The sequence below is a fragment of the Euleptes europaea genome, chromosome 13 (assembly GCF_029931775.1).
Source record: "Euleptes europaea isolate rEulEur1 chromosome 13, rEulEur1.hap1, whole genome shotgun sequence".
Taxonomy (NCBI): Eukaryota; Metazoa; Chordata; class Lepidosauria; order Squamata; family Sphaerodactylidae; genus Euleptes; species Euleptes europaea.
The window spans coordinates 47,655,662-47,673,563 of record NC_079324.1 but is presented as its reverse complement, the minus strand read 5'-3'; the positions used below and the strand labels follow the sequence as shown (position 1 = coordinate 47,673,563).

Below are 17,902 nucleotides of genomic sequence, written 5' to 3'. Positions count from 1 at the left end.
GCACTACGAATAGGGCAGATGGTGCACTAAATGCATTCCAAGGCCAGCAGCTCTACTAGAGAGGTGAAAATTGACTGGGAAAAGGTAGTCTCTGTGTGAAAGGGATTGGGTGAAGTTGGCTATGTTGTACCTGGAATTTTACTTTTTGCTTCTGTAATACCAGAAGACTGTATTGGGGTAGACCAGAAGATGGACTCTCTAACACCTCTCAGGGTAACCATCTTGATGTTCTGTTGTTCACAGCAAAACGTGAGGGAGTTTCTCTTGCCTCTTCGGCCGGTGGCGATTAGGATTGCGAGAAATGCCCACGGGAACAAGACAGGTAAATAGTGTTGCACTAGGAGAGGTGTTTAGATGCGCTCTGTTATTGGATGTCTGCTTCCTCAGAAGTCTTGGCTACTTAGTAGGGATTTTGGCCTGTATATAGCTGCATTCTGCCTTGGGTTGCCAGTAGGGTTGCCAGCCTCCAGGTGGTGTCTGGAGATCTCCCGCTATAACAACTGATCTCCAGGTGACAGTGATAAGTTCCCCTGGAGAAAATGGCCACTTTGGCAATTGAACTCTATGGGATTGAAGTCCCTCCCCAAACCCCACCCTCCTCAGGCTCCACCCCCAAAATCTCCAGGTATTTCCCAACCCGGAGCTCACAACACTAATTGCCAGCTATGGGTTGGGAAATTCCTGGAGATTTGAAGGTGGTCCCTGGAGATGGTGGCGTTTGGGGAGGGGAAGGGTCTTCAGCAGGTTATAACTGCATAGAGTAGACCCTCCATAGCAGCCATTTTCTCCTGGGAAACTGATCTCTGTAGTCTGGAGGCCAGTTCCAGGAGGTCTCCAGGCCCCACCTGGAGCTTGGCAATCCTAATTATGCCCCAGCACTTCCTGTTTTAATGCCTTGTCTTCACTGCAAAGTTGTCATGTTCCTACTTTGACTGAAAGGAATGGAGTGGTGGCAGGGGGAAAATGGCATGACACACTCCTGGATGCTTCTTGCAGAATCAGATTGGATTACAAGTTCATTTTGCCCAGTCTGCAGCTGTGAGGCAGGAATTCAAGACCCCCAACGGTGTGCAAATCATCCCACACATAGACAAGAGGAGGGGCAAAGGCTGGCCTACCTGAGATACTGAAGCAGGACACAGAGGCCGAAGCCTTCCCCTGTTATGACCTCCAGCAGACCACATTTAGAATCATAGGATTATAGACTCATAGAATCATAGAGTTGGAAGAGACCACCAGGGTCATCTAGTCCAACCCCCTGCACAATGCATAAAATTGACAACTACCTCCCCCCCACACCTCCAGTGACCCCTACTCCATGCCCAGAAGATGGCCAAGATGCCCTCCCTCTCATGATCTGCCTAAGGTCATAGAATCAGCATTCCTGGCAGCATGGCCATTTTACCTCTTCTTAAAAACCTCCAGGGAAGGAGAGCTCATCACCTCCCGAGGAAGCCTGTTCCATTGAGGAACTGTTCTAACTGTTAGAAAGTTCTTCCTAATGTCTACATGAATGTAGAGGTTTCATTTAGCCATCGTGGCTAATACTCCTGTGTGGACTCTCCTCTCTTCAATGCGAATATTCTTCTATGGTTTTGTCTTTTAAATTTATCCTGAATTTGTGGCCTTTGCTACATCTGGTGGCAGTGAGTTCCCCAAGACAAATTCTACATTGTAGAAAGATGCATTTTCTTATGCGTGTCCTGAATCTACTGCACATCCATTATAATACATTTTAGTATTATAGGGGGGATAAAGAAAAGTTCTGCCTCTCCACTTTCTCCAAAAGATCCATAATTTTGTAAACTTCTATTTCATACTCCCCTGCCCCTGGTCATCTTATTGACAAATCCCTTTATAAAGGTGCTCAGTATCAATAGAAATTGTTTCCATCATTAGGTTGTTCATAAATGTATGTCTTATTTGCTGTTTTGATGCCTGCCTGGATCTTAGTGTGGAGTTCCTCACTTTCTTTCAGGTTATGTCTTTGTTGACTTCAGCAGTGATGAAGAAGTACAGAAAGCCTTGAAGCGAAATCATGAATACATGGGTAAGTCTCTGTATTGAAAGGGGACAGCAGGAGAGTAAATCTTTGAAACTCTCCCTGCTTAATTGCTTTGGGGGAGGGATTGTTTATTTAAGATGTTCAGGTGCACACCTGACCATGTACATTATGAGTGAAGAAGAGTTGGTTTTTATACCCTGCTTTTCTCTACCAAAAGGATTCTCAAACAGATTACAATCACCTTCCCTCCCCCCCCAACAGGCACCTTGTGAAGTAGATGGGGCTGAGAGAGTTCTGAGAGAACTGACTAGCCCAAGGTCACCCAGCAGGCCGCATGTGGAGGAGCGGGGAATCAAACCCGGTTCTCCAGATTAGAGTCCACTGCCCAAGCGGAGGATCAGGGAATCAAATCCAGTTCTTCAGATTAGAGTCAGTCGCAGGAAATGCCTTGTAAACACGCATGCCATCCAGCGATGCCTCTCAGGAGTCTGGGATTGACTGCAGCTTCTTGCGGAGTGTGTGTTTAGGTAGTAGACCCAATTTCACTGCTGCATAATGTGTAAAACAGCTTTTTGATTCTTTCATGTTGCATTAACCCTTTCTTCCCTTTTTAATATGAGCACCCTTTCTTCCCTTTTTAATATGACTTTAAAATATGTAAACAGAGAATGTGGAACTCAGTCCTGGAAATGGCTGTTTTTAATTGAAAATTGGTTTTTAATTTGTTGTGGGTGTTTACATAGATCGAACTGGTATTTATATGGTCTTGTGAGAGTAAACAGACATTTTTAAAGATGCCTCTTGCCAGTTATTATTTTGGAATTTGCTTTTTGTGGGTTTTTTGTTTTGTTTTTTGTTTTGGCCAAAGAGAAACATTCCATCTGTCCTCTTGGGGAGGGTGAGGCCCCTCCTGTGACAAAGAATGGTAAGAATAGTGTGCTGTAGTGGTTAAGAACGTGGTGTAGTGGTGGTTTGGAGCGGTGGACTCTAATCTCTAGAACAGAGTTTGAGTCCCCACTTCTCCACATGAGCAGTGGATGCTAATCCGGTGAACTGGATTTGTTTCGCCACTCCTACACATGAATCCAGCTGGGTGACCTTGGGTAAGTCACAGCTCTCTCAGCCCCACCTACCTCATAGGGTGTCTATTGTGGGGAGGGAAAGAGAAGGTGATTGTAAGCCAGTTTGATTCTTCCTTAAGTGGTAGAGAAAGTCAGCATACAAAAACCAAATCTTTGACTTCTTCTATTTTGGAAATCACAATGGCATTTAACGTTTAGACATCCATAATGTGAGGGGGAATTGGTTTACTTTTCTCTTCTAAGTGGGCCTCTGAATTTGTGACTCAAGAGAGAGGATTGGGGTGGGGGTGCATGGTGGACATCACACTCATCCACCGCAGCTCAAGGTTTCGCCACTATTTGTGGCAAATGTTGAGCAGGTTTGAAAGGCCTAGCCTATGTGGTATAGTAGTTAGAGTGTTAAACTAGGACTGGAGAGACTTAGGGCCAGATCCCTCCTTAAATATGAAACTCCACAGGTGAGGTAGCTTTAAGACAGTTAGTCTCCTCCTCTGCATAATCCTACCTCACAAGCTTTATTTTTATTTTATTCCGTTTATATCCAGGCCGGGCTCAGAGCAACTAACAATCATTATTGGAACAGTCCATAAAATTCACTCCAACACAATACAACCATCCAACATAACCTGTTAAAACCTAGCTACACCAATTGGCGGACAATAATAGCCCTTTGATTTAACCCCTGGAAATAAATAACAGCAGACTGTTGGCGCTCTGTTTTCTTCCCTCTGCGCTCTCTCGGACAGGCGGACGGTACATTGAGGTGTTTCCTGAACAGAGTGGTACCAAGTTGAAAGTGTCCTCGAAGGGCCAGGGCCAAGTGTGGCAAAGGACAAAGAAGGACAACGAGGAGGAAGAGGATCTGTCCGAATCAGGAAGGCTGTTTGTGAGAAACCTTCCCTACACTAGCTCCGAGGAAGACTTGGAAGGAATATTTTCCAAATATGGTATGCCGTTGACCTAACTTTACTCTGTTTTCCTCCTGTGAAAGGGTTAATCATTTCTGCAGTGAAGTGGGTATGGATTCTGGGAGCAAAGAAGAGCTTTGGCCCTCATGGAAGCCCCCGGTGGGCCTCTGTGACAAGCGCAGGCAGCATAGTGGTGGGCTCCTGGCTTAGAAAAATCCTATGAACGCGCCCACCTTCCAACCTCCAGTTTGCGCATGTACACTCACTGACAGTTTCTGATATAAGATACTAAACGACCTTGAACGTGTGAGTGAAAGCCAGTTTTGGTTGCTTAGATTGGCAGTCATCTACATCATAATCCTATGAAGGAGAAGAGTTGGTTTTTATACCCTGCTTTTCTCTACCTTTAAGGAATATCAAAGCGGCTCACGATAGCCTTCCCTTCCTCTCCCCACAACAGGCACCTTGTGAGGTAGGTGGGGCTGAGAGAGTTTGGAAAGAACTGTGACTAGCCTGAGGTCACCCAGACGGCTTCATGTGGAGGAGTGGGGAATCAAACCCGGTTCTCCAGATTAGAGTCCACCGCTCTTAACCACTACCCTAGGCTGGCTCTCTATGACTTTTGTGATGTCAGTTTGGCATGTTTGTTCAACAAATTCATGGATATGGTGATCAGTTCGCCTCAGTAGATCAATGAAACCTCCATGGTCAGTGGCCGTTATACCAGTTAATATGAGATGCTAGGGAGAAACAGTGGGCTCTGGTGCTGCTGCTGTGGGCTTTTCAGGGGTATCTGACTTGCCACTGGATTGGCCCATGCAGGGCTGTTCTCAATGCATTTTCTCAGCCATAACCTTATAACCTTCTAGGCTGCCCTGTGTCTTTGTGTCCTGTACCTGCAGGCTTTTCCCATAAGATAAACATGTTTCTCTGCAGGGCCTCTCTCTGAGATCCACTTCCCCATCGATAGTCTGACCAAGAAGCCAAAAGGATTTGCCTTTGTCACCTACATGTTCCCCGAGCATGCTGTGAAAGCCTTTGCAGAAGTGGACGGACAGGTGTTCCAGGTAAAGCTGATCATCTAACATGTGAAAATTCATACTGTTGATAGGATGAAAAACAATCTGCAACACAACTTAGTCATGCAAACTGAGCAATTTGCATATTTTCTCTTCACATAATTCTGCATTTTCACTTTTTTCATACTTAATGGATTTTCTACTCGGCAGTAGGGGTGCAGAACTATACCCTGAAACTCCTTATCTTCTCTCCTAATCATTAGAAAGCTTAGTACCCCCTACCCCACTTTTGAAATTAATACAAACATCACTCAGATTTTCAGTAATGTCTTTCTCCATCAAATGGGCTAGAAACTTGTTCTTCTTTCCATTTTTTAAAAAAAGAAAAGAAAAAGGAGGAGGTCTTCGGAGTTAAAATAAGTCGAAGTAGGGGCTGAGTTCAAAGGATTAGTTGAGGGGCTAATATTAATTGCTATTTTAATCTTGCTTTTCAGACAAAATTTGGTCTACTAAAGCAGCTCCTGCCAAGCTAACATTCAAAACACTGTTATTGCACCAGGTGCTGTACTTAAATCAAAAGGACCCAGGCTCTGTCCTCAGGCTTATAAGGTAGAAGGCAAAAACAGACAATGAGAGGAGAGTGGGAAGGAAGGAGAAGGAAGGGAGATTAGTTTGACAAATTTGAGAAAAATGTGTTAGCAGGCATTTTTGTCCACATGAACACATGAAGCTGCCTTATACTGAATCAGACCCTTGGTCCATCAAAGTCAGTATTGTCTATTCAGACTGACAGCGGCTCTCCAGGGTCTTGGGCAGAGGTCTTTCATATCACTTACTTGCCTAGTCCCTTTAACCGGAGATGCCGGGGATTGAACCTGGGACCTTCTGCATGCCAAGCAGAGGCTCTACCACTGAGCCGCAGTCAGGATGATCTTTTCTTGCCTGGGTGAAAACCCTGCAACTTTTCAGTGGCTCCTGTGAATGGTGACAGGCTAGACTGCCTTTCCACTTGCCTCCTCGCTCATAAGGAAACAAGTATGCTCAAGCACAGTCTTCTACATTATTTTCCAGACCTATTTCCTTCAGTGGTGAATTTGTGGTTCTTCTCGTCTCTTAGGGCCGAATGTTGCATGTCTTGCCCTCTACAATTAAGAAGGATGAAGGGGACGCTCCCGATGCCGTAGGTTCCTCTTCATACAAGAAGCAAAAGGAGTCCAAAGACAAAGCCAACAGTTCCAGGTTTGTATAGGGAGAGTGGAAAGGTATTTATTGCCCTCTCCCCTTCCCCAGAAAAGCTGATATGCATTTAGAACGGTGTAGATCAGGAGCCCCGTGGCGCAGAGTGGTAAGCTGCAGTACTGCAGTCCAAGCTCTGCTCACCTGAGTTCGATCCCAGCAGAAGTCAGTTTCAGGTAGCCGGCTCAAGGCTGACTCAGCCTTCCATCCTTCTGAGGTTGAACAGAGACTGGAGAAAATTATGTTAATGTGTTTTGTTAAGTCTCTGTTTTCATTTTTTAAATGATTTTCTTATTTTTTCTCTCTTTAGTATTAATATTATATTATTATTGCTTATTGAAATGTATTAAATAAGGGGAAAGTATAATATTAAAATAATAACTTATAAGGATTAGAAAATATAAATACAAAGGAGATACCAGATATTTGTAGGGAGGGAGGAAGTCGGTGGGGAAGTCAATTATAATTAATTATATTTAATACTGAAGACATACACCTAATAATTTTTTAATTTTTTATCGACTCAAAGATTGGTATATAGGATTGTCAAATGAGTATGTATTGCAATTATAGAAAAATAATAAAAAAATATATTAAACGCATCCTTCCAAGGTCGGTAAAATGAGTACCCAGCTTGCTGGGGGTAAAGTGTATGCGACTGGGGAATGGAAAACCACCCCATAAATATAGTCTGCCTAGGAAATGTCGGGATGTGACATCACCCATGGGTCAGTAATGACTCGGGGCTTGCACAGGGGACTACCTTGACCTTTAGATCAAGAACACTCTCGGAATTGTTTTGTTTTTTCCCCTTGGGGTTCCCTGAGTAACCAGTAGAAAAATTTTTGAACCATTATTCCAGGCTTATGATTCAGAACCAGGCAGAAGGAAAACGTGCTGCCCCCCCACCACCAGGTTTCAGATTCCCAGGTAGATGTGTAGACTGTAGGTAGCAACTGTGAGATTTCCCCTATGAACTTGATGGTTAACTTCCATGAGATACTGCAAATGTGCAGTTGTTCCTTGTTTGCATCATAAGCAAGACCCCGCTGCATCAGCTCAAGGGTTCATCTGGTTTCCCACAGTGGCTAGCTACATATTCTGAACAGTCCACTGCAGGGGCACAGAAAGCAAACCTCTGTTGTCTTCCCTCCTTTCCCATCAATTGGTGTTCAGAAGGAGAGCAGTTCTGAACATGAAAGATAGAATCACATTTTAGCAGTATCTGAAGAAGTCATGGAAGCTCATACCCTGCCAGAAATTCATTAGTCTTTTAAGATGCTACTGGACTGTTGCTCTTTTCTAGTTCTGAACATGGAACTTCTATATCATTTGTCTAGAGCAGGGGTCCCCAACTATTTTGTGCCTGTGGCACCTTTGGAATTCTGACAAAGGGCGGTGGGCAGAATCACAAGGAGGTGGGGCCAATCATGAAATTGAGATTCTATACAACTCTAATAGTAACTCTTCGACATTTCAGGCAGAAGCTCTGTTTAACAAGATACTTTTTAATCTGCACAGCCAATCAGAAGCCCTGCTGGGAAAAAGTCCCACCTAGCCCTGCCCTCTTTCTAAAAGTACTTGGTGGGTGCCAAGAAATGTGTCGGTGGGTGCCATGATGCCCACAGGCATCATGTTGGGGACCCCTAGTCTAGGGTTTCATTTGGCAGATGTTGAAAAAAATCTGAGGGGTGGGGAGAGAGAATTACAGGAGGAGGCATTTCCAGCTATATTCCTTGCAGTGCCTGTCTAAGTCGAGATAAAGCACAGTACATAATGTTCTAATGTCTTTTGGGGAACAATTTATTTATTAAGATGACCTCCCTAGGGAGATGTAAACAGCTGCTTGGGATTGGAAGATGCAGGGGAGACAAACCTTTTCCTGAATCCTTTGTGAGAGGGAGGTTTGATGGGACCAAACACAAAAGTGCCAGATTGCCCCCTCCCAATTAGCAGTTGAATTCTGACTTTTGAAGTGATTAAGGTTAATGTGGATCATGGTGATAATGGTAACTTGTGATTTATGTCGCTTTTTAAAAAAAAACAGAGCGACTCTGTAATGCAGGTCAGTGTTATTAACCCCTTTGTTGTGGATTGAATGCTGTGTCTGAGCTTTATTAGTTTGCCTGCAGCTATCTAGCCAGAGTAGGGCAGAGGTGAGATTTGAACTGGGGACTTTCCATCTCTCATGATACTCCCAGGTCAATGGAGATTTTTTTTTCACCTCCTCCTCCCTAGTTCTCACAATTGGAACACGCTCTTCATGGGGACGAATGCTGTGGCAGATGCTGTTGCAACAAAATACAACTCCACCAAGAGCCAAGTATTGGATCACGTGAGTTGGTGTGAAGTTTTACAACACTTTTAGAAATGGAAAGGCTGCTCCTCCTTCATGGGATGTAAAGATTTTTACAATGGGGGAATAGACAAATGGGAGGGGCCAGGGATTTGCTGTTCTCCTCCAGGACACTATGGTAGGCTGCTTAGAGCTACAGGCCTTCAGTTGGCCAGCTATAATGCCATTCTTCCATTGGCTATCTGTAGTTCCTCCCATCCTTTTAACTCTTTACTTGCCAGACTAATTCCATAGGCCTTATTTTTCCTGTGATGAAAGGGTTTTCCTAACCACAGGAAACCCAAGGCTATCCCCCCCCCCCGCCCCGATGCCCAACACTTTGGTGGTTCAAGGTTAAGGTGTCAGTCCCTGCTGAGACATGCCACGGTATGTTTCCTTGGCGGCCTGGTAAAGTTTGGCATCACGTGTCTCTCTTCTTTGCCCTAGGGTGGTAGAACTTGTTCAGCCAAGTAAAGTTCTCAACTGGGGCCATGTACCTGCAGTGCCAAAACCCTAAGCTCTGCTGTTTGCAAAACTGGGAAGTTGAAGCCAGTTAACTGTTTACTTACTTATTTTACTTATGGCTTATGCAAAGTAAGGCCACAGGTCCATCTAGCTCAGTTTTGAATGCCTTAGAAGAAATAATAATAAAAGATTTAGGCAGAAAAAACTCTTTCCCAGCTCTGCTAAGATCTTTTCAACTGGAGATGCTGGGCACCTAACCGGGGAACTTGTGCATGCAAACTTTTTGAGGCCATGGCCCTCCAAGTTCAGATGTTTCATTTCCCCAGCATCCAACTGGACTTCAGGTACTAGGAAGCACAGAACAACTGGAGTAGCTCTTAATTATCTCTTCTTCTCCCCTAACAGGAGGGCAAGGGCAGCGTGGCGGTGAGGGTGGCTCTAGGAGAAACAGAGCTGGTCCGGAACGTCCGCCTGTTCCTGCTAGACAATGGAGTCAGTCTGGACTCTTTCAGTCAGGTGAGTTTGAGTTTCGTTGCTGTCCGTACAGCTGAGGCTGCACTTTGATCAAGGCGAAGCTGTAGGGAAAGACAAGGAAGTTGGATGTTAGCACACATTTTGTTTCTGCTAAACTTCTTTTGGGGTAAGTTAGGGACAATGCATAGAACATTTTGGGGGTGTTACAGCCTTTGTGGATGGGGTGGAGTTCAACAGGAGACTTCCAACAAGGAGTTATTAAGCCTTCTCTCTTGTTAATAATAACTGGATTTCAGTTTTGGAAGCAAGAACAGACCAGCACATAACTGTGTAAAGCTAAGGGTGATATAGCCCCTGCATTGATGGCTTTACCATATCACATCTGATAAAGCACATATGATGATTCATCTTCTAATGAATACATTTTATTTGTTCATAATTTGAGTGATAGTTTCAGGATGGATTCTCCTCAACCATGCCAGATTGGTTAGTGCAGGATTGGGTTTCAGTCTTGTGTGGTCTGTTTTGTTTCGGTTTCCCTGCGTTTCATCAATGTGTCCAAAAGTTCTTTTTTTTCCTTTTTTTAATCTGTATGTTACTAATCAAAAAAGCTTTAGTCGATTGACTGGTCAAATAATGTTAACTACTGAATAAGTCTATTTTAAAACATAAACTTTGTTATAATAACAGGCTACACTTCATTAATCAACAGTTTTGATCCTAGTGTTAATTACAAAAACAAATCAATTAACTGTTGCTGTGAAAGAATTCATTTTTAAAACATGCAATGTGTTATATCGCCGCATTATACGGTGAGAGCCATCATGGTGTAGTGGTTAAGAGCTGGGGTTTGGAGCGGTGGATTCTGATCTGGTGAACTGGATTTATTTCCCCGCTCCTACACACGAAGCCAGCTGGATGACCTTGGCCAAGTCACAGTTCTCTTAGAGCTCTCTCAGCCCCACCTACCTCACAGGGTGTCTGTTGTGGGGAGGGGGAAGGGAAGGTGATTGTAAGCTGGTTTGAGTCTCCCTTAAGTGGTAGAGAAGTCGACATATAAAAACCAACTCTTCTTAAGAATTTTATAAATGTAATTCACTGAGTGGTTCTAGTCTTAGAATGCAGGGGCAGCCTACATTTTTGGTAAACCAATCAAACATTTCTGTCCTAAGCCTCAGGAACCTTAGTGTGACCCACACAAAAATTCTCAGACCACGTCTAAATATTTTCTTTCTCTTTTCCCCACCCCATTCTGTTAGGCTGCTGGTGAACGCAGTAAAACCGTGATTCTGGTGAAGAACCTGCCTGCTGGAACAAAGGAGGCGGAATTAGAGGAGTCCTTTGGGGCTTACGGGAGCCTTGGACGGGTGCTGCTCCCTAAAGGAGGGGTGACTGCCATAGTGGAATTCCTGGAGCCCACGGAAGCCAAGCGGGCTTTCACAAAGCTGGCCTATTCCAAGGTAAAGATAGTGACCGTGTTGTTGAGCAGATGGACCAAGCAAGCAAGGACCTGTGGCTATTTCTCAAGCACCGGTTGTGTATTCAGAAGCCCCGAAGTTCAGTCCCTAGCATATCCAGTTGAAAAGATGTTAAGAAAGAAGAAAAGAAGGAGAGCTGGTTTTTATACTCTGCTTTTCTTTACTTTTAAGAAGTCTCAAAGTGGCTTACAATCTGCTTCCCTTCCCCACAACAGAGCTCCAAAACAACAGCAGCCAATTATATAAAATCGCCTTTGGTGATAGAAAGTCACCGCTGCCTTATGGCAACTACAGCTGCCTTATGGCAACCTGGTAGGGTTTTCAAGGCAAGAGATGTCCGGAGGTGGTTTGCCATTGCCTGCCTCCACATGGGCTGAGAGAGTTCTGAGCGAACTGTGACTGGCTGAAGGTCACCCAGCAGGCTTCATGTGGAGGAGTGGGGAATGGAACCCAGTTCTCCAGATTAGAGTCTGCCACTCTTAACCGCTACACCATACTGGCTTTTAGATTGCCTTTAGTCATGCTGATTCTTTGCCACTGTTGCACTGCAGTGAAACTCTCCCTGTTTCAGTTCCGGCATGTTCCCCTCTACCTGGAATGGGCACCTATGGGAGTATTTTCTGGTCCTGGGAAGAACCAACCTGAGACTTCAGGAGGCAAGAAGGAAGGCGAAACACAGCTGGGAACTGGTATGCATCTGAAATTCGAGTTACATGCGGTACATCTACGACTCTCATTCATTTTGTTGATTCAGGCAGTCTATGTGCCATCTCTCTCTGCTCAAAGAGCCCTCGAGCTGGCTTACAGTAAAAATAGGTACTGAAATACAGCAAAACAATTGAAAACACATAAATATTAACAGCAGTACACATGTAATAAAAAAATGCTCAAAAGCAGTTGAGTAAAATGCTCTGAAAAGCTGTGCACAGTAAAATAACTGGCACAGCAGTCAGCTGAAGCCACTGTTTTTCCAGCCACCTGAACCCTTGTACCAAATAAAACAAATAACCTTCCTGTGATTCCAGTGCATGCATCAGTTATTTTCACTGGCCCATTGGAAAATAATAACAATATTATAATAATATTTTATTTACATGCTGCCCTCCCCCAGCCAAGCAGGGCTCAGGGCAGTTTACGACTAGGTAAAAACATAGTTTTTATCAGGGGGCTGTGGCTCAGTGGTAGAGCATCTGCTTGGCATGCAGAAGGTCCCAGGTTCAATCCCCGGCATCTCCAATGAAAGAAAACAGGCAAGTAGGTGATGTGAAAGACCTCTGCCTGAGACCCTGGAGAACTGCTGCCGGTCTGAGTGGACAATACTGACTTTGATGGACTGAGTGTCTGATTCAGTATAAGGCAGCTTCATGTGTTCAATATAAAGCATAAGACACAAACATTAATATATTAAAATAAAATTAAAATTTACAACATTTAGAATGTGGCACTCACTAAACAGTCACCTCCTGGGGGAGAAGGGGGGGAGAGAAGAGTAACCATGCACTTCCAAAGACAAGAAATTTCATGACCCAGGGTCCGCTGGTCAAAAGGCCACATCACACTCGTCTCACTTCTGACAACGCAGGCTGCCATAGCAGGACACCACTGACATGCGACCAGAGGTGTATCTTTGGGCCAAAACCATTGATACCTCTTTGTAGCAAACAGACCATTGTCCACCCTGGGGAACTCTGAGAGACTGGCAAAGATGGGCATCTTCCCTGGCTTTCCCCAAAGAATACAAGGTTATTTTTAAAAGTCTTTGCTGATGTCCCAGGATAGTGAATGCCCTTGACCAAAACATGAAGGGAAGCTAGCATGTTTCCTGACCTTCCTGTTTGGTTTCTGGAAACTGGTTGTGAGCTTGGAGAGATTAAAACTGGTTGAGTCTGTGGTTTGATGAGTTCAAGGCTTGGAAGGGGTGGGGCTAGAGTGGGGATGTAAGAGGGCAGTGGGGCTTAGCTTCATGAAAAGGTGAAGTGGAAGAACCTTGCTTTTTTGAGAGAGACAGTGGCTCAGTGGCAGAGCATCTTTTTTGCACGCATAAGGTTCAGTTAGACAGAGTAGCATGTGAAGTGAAAGACTTCTGCCCAATCCCCGGTCGGATTATTGACTTGATAGACCAATCATCTGACTTGGTAAAAGGTATCTTCATGCGAGTTCTCCTTCGGAACTCATTGCCATGTGATTTTGCAAGAAGCTAACTAGATTTCCATATTCATGGAAAAGAATTGAGGGGGGCAGCTCAGTGGCTCATAGTGCAGGGACAGAGCTTTGTACAGCAGAAGTCCCAAAGCTCAATTATGTTCCTCTTCTGTTCAAAGGAATCTCAGGTACCAGGGCTTAGAAAGACCTCTGCCTGGGCACTTGTTGGCCAGCTGTGTGTGTGTTGATGTGTCTGTCTTTTAATGTCAAGTCGGACTGCTGATTCCCACAGCTCTTGTTTTAGTGATGTGACCTTCTTTGTTTTGTGTTCTCACCTTGGGTTTTTCTTTCCTTTTCAAAAATAAATCTCCTGTCCATTTGGCTCCTGAAGGAAAGCGGGAGGGGGAGAGAGAAGGGAAGGGACGAGCAAATGAACTCGGCAATCCTTTCCACATGCTGTTGCCAGCGAGCAATTTTCTTTTTCCTGCACCCCGGACCTTCACCTCCAGATAAAGGGCTTTAAGCGCTACAGTGCCTAGAAATCTGCTTGCGGCCGATAAGGGTCTCTGCTGCCAGCCTCCAGCACCCAGGGGAAGCAGCAGTAAATTCTTATGTCTGATTACAAAAGAGCTCCATGCAGCTGACTTTTATTGTGCAAACTGCAGGTGGAGGGGGGAGGGCACCCTTTCCTGTTCCTTCCCTTTCCTGTTGCTCTGATCTGTTTTTTTTATACCCCTTCTTGAGACTCAACGGAGTCTTGTGAATATAGTGCTAATTTTTTCTTGCTGTGAAACTTTTTGTGCCACTCCTGAAGTGTAGTTTTGTAGAAAGTAATAGTCTATAATATCAAATGTATCCTGGTTAAAGAGAAACACATAATTGCAGACCAAAATTTGTGCTATTCACAGCTCAGATCCCCAATCGTGGTCTGAGATTCCAAATATACAGGCAAACCCATTTAAATCTGTATGTCTTCTTTCATTTTCTTTCTCTTCATTCTACCCCCACCCCCGTCCCATGGCTCAGTTACCTTCTGAGACAAAGCCACCACTGCAAATGTTGTTTATCTGCTTAAATGTTTCATCAAAGCTATAGTTAGCACAGACCGTGGTTTGCAGCCGCACTTCAAACCAAATTTTCTGGTTTCAGATCTCTGCTTTGCTAAGCCAATTGCAAACTAGGGTTTGCTGATGTGGACATCATGCTAAACCATTCTTATACTTCCTTGACCATGGTCTGATTCACTGTCAGGAATGAACCAGAGAGACACTATGTAGTAGGAAAATGACCACATGCTGTAAATTTTCTAACAGAGCTGTTCCTCGGTGGAACAGGCTTCCTCGGGAGGTGGTAAGCACTCCTTCCCTGGAGGTTTTTAAGCAGAGGTTAGATGGCCATCTGTCAGCAATGCTGATTCTATGACCTTAGGCAGATGATGAGAGGGAGGGCATCTTGGCCATCTTCTGGGCATGGAGTAGGGGTCTCTGGGGAGGAGGTAGTTGTGAATTTCCTGCATTGTGCAGGGAGTTGGACTAGATGACCCTGGTGGTCCCTTCCAACTCTATGATTCTATTAACCCTTAACTATCTAACCTTGGGCTACTGTGACGTCTGCTTTCCAAACCGGAAGCATGGTTTATCAGATGCATGAAGTGGGTTGAAAAAAATTATGTGCTCCATGTGTGCATCTTTTACCCACCTCATGTGTCCAAAATGGCAGAAAACATGCCATCCTACACATGTGAGAGTTATTGTTCCACTTGCATTCTCTCTCTTTCTCTCTCTCTCAATAGCTATAGTTAGCAGTTGAGGTGAAAGGGCAACTTGGAGAGAGATGTGAAGATTTTCCATCCCTTTGTGAGGGGAAAATAGCAAGAGAGAGAGAGAGACGTTCCGCTAAAAGGACAAGATTATCACTGTTTCCGTTTTTACCAGAGCATTAAAGGGCTGTTAACGATGGAGCCCTTGAAGACTTAATTGGAAGGCTTGATAGATTTTATTTGGGCCGCACGGAAGATGGGGAAGATTTGTGTAACTGAAAATGGGAAGGGAGGGGGATTAGAACTCAGTGGTGGAGCACATGCGTTGCGTACGGAAGGTCCCAAGTTCAGTACCCGATCCTTTCAGTTTAAGGATTTCATATATCAGGAAAGACCCTTCTCTGTCTAAAATTTTGGAGAGCCGCTGTTAGAGTAAACAGTACTGAGATAGTTGGGCGGAGGGTTCCTTTCACTGCTGCTGTTGACAGTCTGAAATTTTACCTCTAGAATTTTATTTGGTCGACTTCAGCTGGTGCCTCCTGCCTCTCCTCCATTTTGAGGCCCTGTGGAGGTGCTCTTTGCATTGGTGCTCTTGGCAGATTCCCTGGAGGGCCCCCTTATCCAACCCCTTCTGAGGGACTGGTTGTGTGTTTCTCCCTTGCTTTGCAGACAACCATGAAGATGAAGAAACTGAAACGAAGGCAGAGGAAATCGGAATGGTGGAAGAAGAAGATGACAACGAGGATGAAGAAGAAAGCATTCCCGGCTGTACTCTCTTCATAAAGAACCTCAACTTCAGCACCACGGAAGAAACCCTAAAGGAGGTGTGTCGGGATTTCCTGTGGTCACTTGGCTGCTTCCCTTCTCATTGGCCAGCAACAGTCTTAGTGATTCTGGGGCTTTGGACAAAAGAATCAGTGCCATCCCTCCATCGTGGCACAAGGGATGGCATACCCCCATCCAAATTGGGGTGATGAGTGCCGCTGCTGTCACACCATCAGAGGCCAAAGCGCTGGTGTGAGTGGGCCCATGCATAGGGTTGCCACCTCTGGATTGAGAAATACCTGGATATTTGGAGGGGGGGTGGAGCCTGAGGAGGGCGGGGTTTGGGGAGGGACTTCAATGCCATAGAGTCCAATTGCCAAAGCGGCCACTTTCTCCAGGGGAACTGATCTCTATTGGCTGGAGATCAGTTGTAATAGCAAGAGAACCCCAACTAGTACCTGGAGGTTGGCAACCCTACATGCAGCAGATGCCAAATTGTTGGCTGCTGCCCAAGCCCCAGAGGGAGCATTCATAGTACACCCACCTTCTCCAGCTTAAAATGATCTCAAGCATCAGAACTGAGAAAGAGAGGTTCACCAGACTGGGTTGGAGAATACCATTCCAAAGACTAGCATGTGATTTTTTTTTCTTTTCAGGTTTTTTCTAAAGCTGGAGCTGTGAAGAGCTGCACTATCTCAAAGAAGAAAGATAAAGCTGGTATCTATCTCTGTTTCAATATTCTGTCACACTTTCAAGAGACAAAGAGATAGAATTCAAAAGGGGCTGGGGTAGGCAAAAAGGAGCAAGCTTGATTTTTAATGGCTGAAGGCACCAGGAGCTAGATACACATTTAGCCCCTGCCCTAATATTGCCCTGGAGTGCATCTGTTTACTTTCTCTTACATAAGATTGAATAGTTGCCATTCATCCCTATGGAGCAGAGTAAAGCACAACACTTAAGAGGTGAAGAGTGAAAGAATGCTAGGATGGTGGAGGAAATTGGGGAGATGTTGGAGAGTAAGGGGTGGAAAGGAGGAGCCAGTGGGAGAGACAGAGACAAATAAAAGGGGAATATTGGGGGCACAGAAAAGAAGAACTAGAGGATATTTCCAAGAGAGGGGGGATGACAGAGCTGGAATGGTGGATTGAAGGAATGGATGGGGTGGTACAAGAGGCCAGAGCCTTCTTTCCCCTCTAGTCTTGCCCATGCCATATTCATTGTGTTCCCTACTCCTGGAAGAAGAAGAGTTGTTTTTTATATTCCAACTTTCTCTACCACTTAAGGAAGAATCAAACCGGCTTACAATCACCTTCCCTTCCCCTCCCTACAACAGACCCCCAGTGAGGTAGGTGGAGCTGAGAGAGCTCTAACAGAGCTGTGACTGGCTCAAGGTCACACAGCTGGCTTCATGTGGAGGAACGGGGAAACCAACCCGGGTTCACCAGATTAGCCTCTGCCACTCATGTGGAGGAGTGGGGAATCAAACCCAGTTCTCCAGATCAGAGTCCACCACTCCAAAGACCTGCTTTTAACCACTACACCACGCTGGCTCCCAGTTGGAAGTTGCTAGGCATCCCCCTAAGATGGCATTTGTTCAAGCAATGCCCTGAAAGCAACATGTTCAAACTTCCCCCCACTTTCCAAGCTTAGCTTGCTAAGATTCTGCTTATGAGAGTTACTGAGTAGGCTGCGACAGGAGAATCTTGCTGCCCTTGGTGCATTCAGATCTGGTCTCGGTATCATCTGTGATTGCAGTTTTCCTCCAGTGCTTCTTACTGAAGTGGTTTCCATGTCTCTGGAAATATTTTCTAGGCGTGCTGCTTTCCATGGGGTTTGGGTTTGTGGAGTACAAGAAACCAGAACATGCTCAGAAGGCCCTCAAGCAATTGCAGGTAACAGTGAATACCTTTCTGCATGCTGGTATATATTTAATGTCTGTCTTCATTTATATCTTTCATCATGGTTGGACAGGGCAGCTAAAAGCGGTAGGATGCAGGTCTGGTGCCCTAAAAAATTTCTCCTAGGGAATGGTTTCTTCGTGCCTTCTCTTCCTTCCATTCTACTCCCTCAAAGCTTCAGCTCATCTTGGTTTTTAGGCGTATACCCATAATTATTTTTGTTTTCAGTCTACACTTCTAAAAAGTAATGTGTGAATGAGACAATTGGGTGTATTGAAAATGCATGTATCACACGGCTGTATTTTTCAGAGAGTTGGCTATCGAGTTGTAGAGTAC

General features: G+C 44.9%; 1 protein-coding gene across 1 annotated transcript in view; it reads left to right on the top strand.

Annotated features, from left to right (window-relative positions):
* Positions 1-17,902, top strand: part of RBM19 (RNA binding motif protein 19) — a 93,298-nt gene that overhangs the window by 4,286 nt on the left and 71,110 nt on the right. Inside the window, exons 8-19 of the mRNA XM_056859057.1 lie at positions 244-322; positions 1,979-2,050; positions 3,834-4,034; positions 4,932-5,062; positions 6,132-6,253; positions 8,489-8,585; positions 9,456-9,566; positions 10,784-10,984; positions 11,574-11,691; positions 15,573-15,727; positions 16,325-16,385; positions 17,481-17,560. Coding sequence (XP_056715035.1) covers positions 244-322; positions 1,979-2,050; positions 3,834-4,034; positions 4,932-5,062; positions 6,132-6,253; positions 8,489-8,585; positions 9,456-9,566; positions 10,784-10,984; positions 11,574-11,691; positions 15,573-15,727; positions 16,325-16,385; positions 17,481-17,560 — 1,428 coding nt within the window. The remainder of the gene's footprint in view (positions 1-243; positions 323-1,978; positions 2,051-3,833; positions 4,035-4,931; positions 5,063-6,131; positions 6,254-8,488; positions 8,586-9,455; positions 9,567-10,783; positions 10,985-11,573; positions 11,692-15,572; positions 15,728-16,324; positions 16,386-17,480; positions 17,561-17,902) is intronic.